This window comes from Dendrobates tinctorius, unplaced genomic scaffold (assembly GCF_039654945.1).
Source record: "Dendrobates tinctorius isolate UK_male_01 unplaced genomic scaffold, ASM3965494v1 ptg000158l, whole genome shotgun sequence".
NCBI lineage: Eukaryota > Metazoa > Chordata > Amphibia > Anura > Dendrobatidae > Dendrobates > Dendrobates tinctorius.
In genome coordinates this window covers 18,231,854-18,240,519 of record NW_027361825.1, presented here as the reverse complement: position 1 = coordinate 18,240,519, position 8,666 = coordinate 18,231,854, and the positions used below count along the sequence as shown (strand labels likewise).

At 44.7% G+C, this 8,666-nt stretch overlaps 1 protein-coding gene across 1 annotated transcript; it reads right to left on the bottom strand.

Annotated features, from left to right (window-relative positions):
• Positions 1-272: 272 nt before the first annotated feature.
• On the bottom strand, positions 273-7,895 carry LOC141051688 (uncharacterized). The gene is made up of 5 exons (XM_073548682.1): positions 7,843-7,895; positions 7,701-7,765; positions 2,434-2,497; positions 1,722-2,227; positions 273-1,596 (listed from the first exon to the last, which is right to left on the bottom strand). The coding sequence occupies exons 2-5, from the start codon at positions 7,718-7,720 to the stop codon at positions 447-449; spliced, it is 1,740 nt and encodes a 579-aa protein (XP_073404783.1). The 5' UTR covers positions 7,721-7,765; positions 7,843-7,895; the 3' UTR covers positions 273-446.
• Positions 7,896-8,666: the final 771 nt, after the last annotated feature.

The following is an 8,666-nucleotide window of genomic DNA, read 5'->3' as shown; positions in this document are numbered from 1 at the left end:
ACTGACCGTATTGCAGTAATATCCATGTTGGTCTTTATATAGGGATTATTTTCAGTAACAGCGCAGTAGTCTCCTACATCCACTATTATGGTGCGTCCCCGAGTTGTAATCACAGTTACCTAGTTAGGGGCCCACTCAGAAGTTTCGCCGCCCCCTGAACCGAAACCCTAGCTACGCCGCTGACAAGTCATATTTGTTTTTGACACCTCATAGCCCCATACCAAACACAAGAAGCAAAGCTTGAAGTGTTCTATTTCTCTCTCTTCTGGAGCAATGAGGTGTCAAATGCAAAAAGTGTACAGCAAAGTGAGTTTATTCGGCGCACGGTGTGTGTTGCCGGCGTCGAAATACCCAAATAGCCAAACCGTATTAGGGGCCAAACAAAACAAATTTATTTACAAAAACCAAAAAAAAACATTAACTTCGCCGACTTGGGGTAAAGTGACTTAACTGGGGGGTGTTGAGCTGGGACAACTGACTGGGTAAAGACAACGCAGAGGTTGCAGGGGAAGGGGCGCTGAAACTAGTGGGGTCAGAGAGTTCAGAGACGGTATTTGAGGAATGGGGAAGAGAGACACACTGGAAGGTTGAGACAAACCGGACATCACAGACACATTGGGAGGTGAGGGGGGAGGGAGTGTTATAGTCAGTTTCTTTTTTTTATTGCGGTCTTTGTCCTGGGTTCTGCGGTCTCTGTCCACTGTTCTGTGCTGCTGTCTTCTGGGGAGCGTCGGCGTGGTTTCTTCTGGCGCCATGATGCTGGACGGCGACCTGCCAGTATCCTGGTGCTGCAGTGGCCTGGTGCTGGTGGACGGCCTGCCATGTTCCAGTTGCTGCTGCTGCTGCATGCTGGTGGTGGATGTCCTGCCAGGGTCTGGTTGCTGCGGGATGTCAATGGTGGTGGAGGAGGTCCCAGCAGGAGCAGCACTGTGCACGGTGGTGGCGGTGGACTGTACAGCAGCACTCGGCATGGTGGTGACGCTGTAGTGGTGTCCGGCAGGGCTTGGAATGGTGGTGGCCGTGCAATGGTATGCAACAGAACGCGGCATTGAGGTCAAGCGTGTCAGTATTGGCACTGGTGGAAATGCCACCACTGACTGCTGCAAGTACCGAGTCTGCTGCATGGCCTGCACATAAGCAGCATTGCAGGCCTGCATCACACTGAGTTGGAGATCAGGAATAAGGTGTTCCGACATGCCCCGTTGAATCTGATTAAAAAAATGATGTGCTGGCCTCTGGTCGGCTTTCAGATGGTCAAGGCTTTGGGTGACATCCTGGATAAGAGTTTTAATATGGCTCAAACCACTGTCCAGTCTGTCTCCCAGCGCCTTGAGGCCATCATGAAAGATCAAGCTCAAGTGCATGAACTCGAGCATGAGTGTCCTGTCCGAGGCCTTCTGCCGGTGTCGGGAAGACCCAACATAAAAATAGGCGGAGGAGGCCTGGGACAGGGGAACACCTGATGGACCAGCTTCCAGGTCTCCTGTCTGTGTTGACGGTCCACTTGCTGCTTCGCTGATGGATGGCTGGGATGGGTCTGTGGCTGTTCGATGAAGGACCGCTCCAGAACCAGGCTCAAGGGTGCTGCTCCAGGTGCTGTGAAAAGAAAAGAAAAACATTAGTACAAAACATTTACAATAGTAAAAGCGCCAACTCCTGTGGAATAGAAAAATACAGATTAGGCAATACAGCACAATCCAATACACCACAAAAATACTTACATTATCTGGGCAAGGAACGGTCTAAAAAATGCCAGCATGCTGTGGTATTTGTATTTTAGCATCCTTGCCCCAGAACCACTTTTAGCCTGGCTCTCAATACAAAGGTCCTTGTTGAAGTGATCCTTCATCGAACGCCAATGTGTTGTGACTTTATGCAGTGTGAAAAAAGAAGAAATTTTTAGACAATGCACTTTCAGCTGGGAACACTCAACTGTGTGTGATGCGAGAAACTCGCAGGAGTTTATCGCATCACATACAGTTGTGTGATCACGGCCAAGGTCACTGCTGCAGCACACAAGATTGAAATACTTACGAAATGCCTTGCAGACCTGTTGAGGGGCTTTGTCCCATCCATCCAGCATCTCTCTGGCTACCTCATTCCACAGCCGCCAGATTGCCACATTGTCTGAGTGTTGCTGAACTCGAGTGTCCCACAACGGGACTCGCTCTTGGACCAGTGTGATCAGGAGGTCGTTGTCGATGACATCTTCCTCCCGTTCTGTAACCTAGAAAATAAAGAAAGACATTAATGTTGTAAACATAAGAAAAAGAAAGAAAAAAAAAAGCAGGCAAGAATAAGTAAAGTAAAAAAAAAAAAGATTAGGAGTAAAGACAAAAAAGGGAAGAAAGAAGCAAAGTGAAGAAATAAAGAACAGGCAAGAATAGTACAGTAAGGCAGAAAAACAGAGTACAATCAGTCAAGTATACTTACACGACGTCTTGCCACCCGACCTTGTGCTTGCTGCTCCTGCTCTGCCTCCACTACAGATGAAGAACTGTTTTGACAAAGAAAAAAAAAATTTTGCCACATGTGTATATGAGACAGAATACTTGCCTATCAGTAGGGAATGTAATCAAAATAAATAGAAGAGACAGAAGATTTGGCACTGCTCCTTAAAGCCCCCGTTACACACAGTGAGATCGCTAGCGATATCGCTAAAGCGTCACCGATTTTGTGACGCAGCAGCGATATTGCTAGCGATATCGCTACGTCTGATACTTACCTCCGACCAGCTCCCCCGCTGGTTATCGCTGATCACGCGAGAACGTCCTGGACCGTTTCTCATTGGCCACTTCCTGCTGGGCTTCCTGCTGGCGCCGACGAACGACGCGTGGACGCGGGCGGAAGGATGTCTTCATCGCTGTGTCTGACAGGTAAGTAACGACCACCGACCGCTGCTATGTCGCTGGCGAGATCTGCCTGTTTGGCATCTCACTAGCGACCATTTAGCGATGCACCAGCGATCCTGACCGGGTCGTATCGTGGTCGGAATCGCTGGTGTATCGCTAAATGTAACGGTACCCTAACCCCTAAGCAGTTCCATGACTGCTATTCAAGTCCAAAATCACGCACCTGGACCGACAGCCAAACTACCGTCCGAACGGGTGCTCAATCCAGAAAAGCCAACATGTAATCTGATTATATACAAAAGAGAAAAAAAAGAAAATAGTGATGGCACTCACCGTTCTGTCGTGAAAAGTCTTTATTGATTAAAAGGCATTGGCACGGGAGGAACGTACAGAGAGTGGAGTAGAACTAGGTCCACTCTCTGTACGTTCCACCCGTGCCAATGCCTTTTAACCCCTTCCTGACATCAGACGTACTATCCCGTCCATGGGACCCGGGCCCCTATGCCCATGGACGGGATAGTACATCTCAGCGATTAGCGGCGCCCACGTGGTGAGCGCCGCTGATTGCGGCCGGGTGTCAGCTAATTATCACAGCTGACACCCAGTACAATGTGTCAGGGGCGGTCACGGACCGCCCCGACACGTTAACCCCTTGCACACCGCGATCAAACATGATTGCGGTGTACCCGGGGTTAAAGGGAAGCATCGGCAGGGATGGGGCTCCCTCAGTGCTTCCCTGAGCCCCCCACGGCAGCGCAATGTTTAGCGCTGCTGTGGGGGGCTCCTTCCCTGCAGGCCCCCGAATCCAAGATGGCGACGGGGACCTTCGGGGGCCTGCAGGGATCCGGCTTCCTCAGTGCCTGCAAAGCGCAGGCATGAGGAAGTCTGCAACAGTGCCTGTGACAGTTCAGCGATCTGTCACAGGACAGTGATGTCCAACCTGGGACTATGTAATAAAGTTAAAAAAAGTAAAAAAAAAAAAGTTAAAATAATTTTTAAAAAATCGCCAAATAAATTAGAAAAAAAAAAAATCCCCCAATAAATCCATTTTTTGGAAATAAAAAAAAACAAACAATAAAAGTACACATATTAGGTATTGCCGCGTCCGTAACGACCTGCCCTATAAAACTGTCCCATTAGTTAACCCCTTTAGCGAACCCCTTAAAAATAAAAATAAAAAACGAAGCAAAAAATAATGATTTATTATCATACCGCCAAACAAAAAGTGCAATAACGCACGATCAAAAAGACGCATATAAATATCGATGGTACCACTGAAAATATCATCTTGTCCCACAAAAAACGAGCTGCCACACAGCATCATCAGCGAAAAAATAAAAAAGTTATAGCTCGCAAAATAAAGCGATGCAAAAATAATAATTTTTTATATAAAATAGTTTTCATTGCATAAAACCGACAAAACATAAAAAAAGACCTAAATGAGGTATCGCTGTAACCATACTGACCCAAAGAATAAAGCCGCTTTATCAATTTTACCGCATGTGGAATGGTGTAAACGCACCCCCCCAAAAGAAATTCATGAAACGTTGGTTTTTGTTCATTCTGCGTCCCAAAAATCGGAATAAAAAGCGATCAAAAAATGTCACGTGCCCGAAAATTATACCAATAAAAACGTCAACTCGTCCCACAAAAAATAAGACCTCACATGACTCGGTGAGTCAAAATACGGAAAAATTATAGCTCTCAATATGTGGTGATGCAAAAACTATTTTAACAAAAAAAAGCGTCTTTTAGCGTATGACAGCTGCCAAATATAAAAACTGCCATAAATAGTAAATCAAACCCCCCGTTATCACCCCCTTAGTTAGGGAAAAATAATAAAATTAAAAGAAAATGTATTTATTTCCATTTTCCCATTAGGGTTAGGGCTAGGGTTAGGGCTAGGGTTAGGGTTAGGGCTAGGGTTAGGGCTGAGATTAGGGTTAGGGGTGTGTTGGGGTTAGGGTTGGAGTTAGAATTGGGGGTTTCCACTGTTTGGGCACATCAGGTGCTCTCCAAATGCAACATGGCGTCTGATCTCAATTCCAGCCAATTCTGAGTTGAAAAAGTCAAATGGTGCTCCTTCACTTCCAAGCTCTACCATGCACCCAAACAGTGTTTTACCCCCACATGTAGGGTATCAGCCTACTCAGGACAAATTGCAAAACAACTTTTGGGGTCCAATTTCTCCTGTTACCGTTAGGAAAATAAAAAATTGGGGGCAAAAATATCATTTTTGTGGAAAAAAATGATTTTTTTATTTTCACGCCCGGGCAATATAAACTTCTGTGAAGCAATTGGGGGTTCAAAGTGCTCACCACACATCTAGATAAGTTCCTTAGGGGGTCTAGTTTCCAAAATGGGGTCATTTGTGGGGGGTTTCCACTGTTTAGGTACATTAGGGGCTCTCCAAAGGCAACATGACACCCGCAGACCATTCCATCAAAGTCTGCATTCCAAGACATCACTACTTCCCTTCCGAGCCCCGACGTGTGCCCATACAGTAGTTTTCTCCCACATATGGGGTGTCAGCGTACTCAGGACAAATTGGACAACAACTATTGGGGTTCAATTTCTCCTGTTACCCTTGGGAAAATAAAAAAATTGGGGACTAATTGACCATGTTTGTGGAAAAAATACGATTTTTTTTATTTTCATGCCCGGGCATTATAAACTTCTGTGAAGCCCTTGGGGGTTCAAAGTGCTCAACACACATCTAGATAAGTTCCTTAGGGGTCTAGTTTCCAAAATGGGGTCATTTGTGGGGGGTTTCCACTGTTTAGGTACATTAGGGGCTCTCCAAAGGCAACATGACACCCGCAGACCATTCCATCAAAGTCTGCATTCCAAAACATCACTACTTCCCTTCCGAGCCCCGACATGTGCTCATACAGTAGTTTTCTCCCACATATGGGGTATCAGCGTACTCAGGACAAATTGGACAACACATTTTGGCGTCCAATTTCTCCTGGTACCCTTGGGAAAATAAAAAAATTGTTGACTAAAAGATCTTGTTTGTGGAAAAAATACGAATTTTTTATTTTCACGCCTGGGCGTTATAAACTTCTGTGAAGCACTGGAGGGGTCAAAGTGCTCACCACACATCTAGATAAGTTCATTGGGGGGTCTAGTTTCCAAAATGGTGTCATTTGTGGGGGGTTTCCTCTGTTTTGGTACATCAGGGGCTTTCCAAACGCGACATGGTGTCAGATCTCAATTCCAGCCAAAAACGTCAAATGGCACTGCTTCCCTTCCGAGCTCTGCCATGCACCCAAATAGTGGTTTACCCCCACATGTGGGGTATCAGCGTACTCAGGACAAATCACAATAACTTTTAGGGTCCTGTTACCCTTGGAAAAATAAGAATTGAGGGCGAAAAGATCATTTTTGTGGAAAAAATATGATTTTTTAATTGTACCGCTGTACGTTATAAACTTCTATGAAGCCCTTGGGGGTTCAAAGTTCTCACCACACATCTAGATAAGTTCCTTGGGGGGTCTAGTATCCAAAATGGGGTCATTTGTGGGGGTTTCCACTGTTTTGGTACATCAGGGGTTTTCCAATCGCGACATGGTGTCCGATCTCAATTCCAGCCAAAAACGTCAAATGGCGCTGCTTCCTTTCCGAGCTCTGCCATGCGCCCAAATAGTGGTTTACCCCCACATGTGGGGTATCAGCGTACTCAGGACAAATTGCACAATAACTTTTAGGGTGCTGTTACCCTTGGGAAAATAAAAATTTGGGGTGAAAAGATCATTTTTGTGGAAAAAATATTATTTTTTAATTGTACCGCTGTACGTTATAAACTTCTGTGAAGCCCTTGTGGGTTCAAAGTTCTCACCACATATCTAGATAAGTTCCTTCGGGGGTCTAGTTTCCAAAATGGGGTCACTTGTGGGGGGGTTTCCACTGTTTAGGTATATCAGGGGCTCTCCAAACATGACATGGCGTCCGATCTGAATTCCAGCCAATTTTGCATTGAAAAAGTCAAACGGCACTCCTTCCCTTCTGAGCTCTGCCATGCGCCGAAACAGTGGTTTCCCCCCCACATATCAGGTATCAGCGTACTCAGGACAAATTGCACAATAACTTTTGCAGTCCAATTTCTCCTGTTACCCTTGGTAAAATAAAAAAAATTGAACCTGAATTATTTTTTTTGTGATAAAACGTTAGATGTTCATTTTTTTTTTTAAATATTCAAAAAATTTCTGTGACGCACCTAAAGGGTTAATAAACTTATTGAACGTGGTTTTGAGCACCTTAAGGGGTGCAGTTTTTAGAATGATGTCACTTTTGGGCATTTTCTATCATATAGACCCCTCAAAGTGGCTTCAAATGTGATGTGGTCCGTAAAAATAAAATGGTGTTGCAAAAATGAGAAATCGCTGGTCAATTTTTAACCCTTATAACTTCCTAACAAAAAAAATTTTGGTTCCAAAATTGTGCTGATGTAAAGTAAACATGTGGGAAATGTTACTTATTAAGTTTTTTGTGTGCCATATCTCTGTGATTTAAGGGCACAAAAATTCAAATTTGAAAATTGCGAAATTTTCGCCAAATTTCCGTTTTTTTCACAAATAAACGCAAGTTATTTGAATGAAATTTTACCACTAACATGAAGTACAATATGTCACGAGAAAACAGTGTCAGAATCACCGGGATCCATGGAAGCGTTCCAGAGTTATTACCTCATAAAGGGACAGTTGACAGAATTGTAAAAATTGGCCCGGTCATGAACGTGCAAACCACCCTTGGGGCTTAAGGGGTTAATCAATAAAGAATTTTCACGACAGAACGGTGAGTGCCATCACTTTGTTTCTCATTTGTATATAAAGGGAATGTACTCACTTCACTGTCCTGTCCAGCATGTTCAGGGCCAGGGCGCTCCTCAGAAGATGAAGATATTATGAATGCTGCAATAAAAAAGACAGAAATTAGTACATACTAAAGAGAGAAAGAAGTACAGACAGACATTCAATTTAATACTCACATTGTCCAAAGTTGGGATTCTTCCCAGCTGCACAGCATGTAGTCTGCTTCCCAGTCTGTAGAGTAGTGGACTGGCAGTGCCCACTCACTCTTGTTATCTATGTTTGTTTGGGGGTGGCTAATTAGTGTCTAAACATGTTTACTCTGGAAAAACACATGCGAAAGAAAACGTGAGTAATCACGTGTACTTTAGAACGCATGCATTCTCATACACTGTAATGCATTGTTTCAACACATTCCTTCCGCAATAGGCCGCATGCAGAAGGTGGCGGCAAATTGCCGCCTCCAAAATTGCAACATGTGCATTTGCCGCGACCAGCCACACAAGCCGAAACAACGCATGCGTAATCAAACGCGGCAAAAAGCATCCAATCGCAGGAACCTGTGTCAACAATGTTAAAGATAGGAAAACACGGCACATGCAGAAGTATGCGGCATAAACGCTATGGACACAGCTGCATATGTGAAACCAACCTAAGGCTATGTGCACACAATGCTGATTGTAAGCATTTTTGCCATGTTTTTTCGCCGCAAAAACGCTTACACAGCGCAACACATTGAATTCAATGGCATTCCACAATGCTGTGCTAATGCTTCATATTTTTCCACGGCAGTATCGCATCGCGGAAAAATACACAAATACGCAGCATGCTCATTCTTTGTGCGCACATATAGGAATGCATTGATCCGTTACTTTCCGCATGTGGCTATGCCCACCATGCGCAAAGTAAGCGGATCATGTGCAGATGGTACCCAGGGTCTGGAGGAGGGGAGATTCTCCTCCAGGCCCTGGGTACCATATCCCTGTTAAAAAAAAAAAATAAT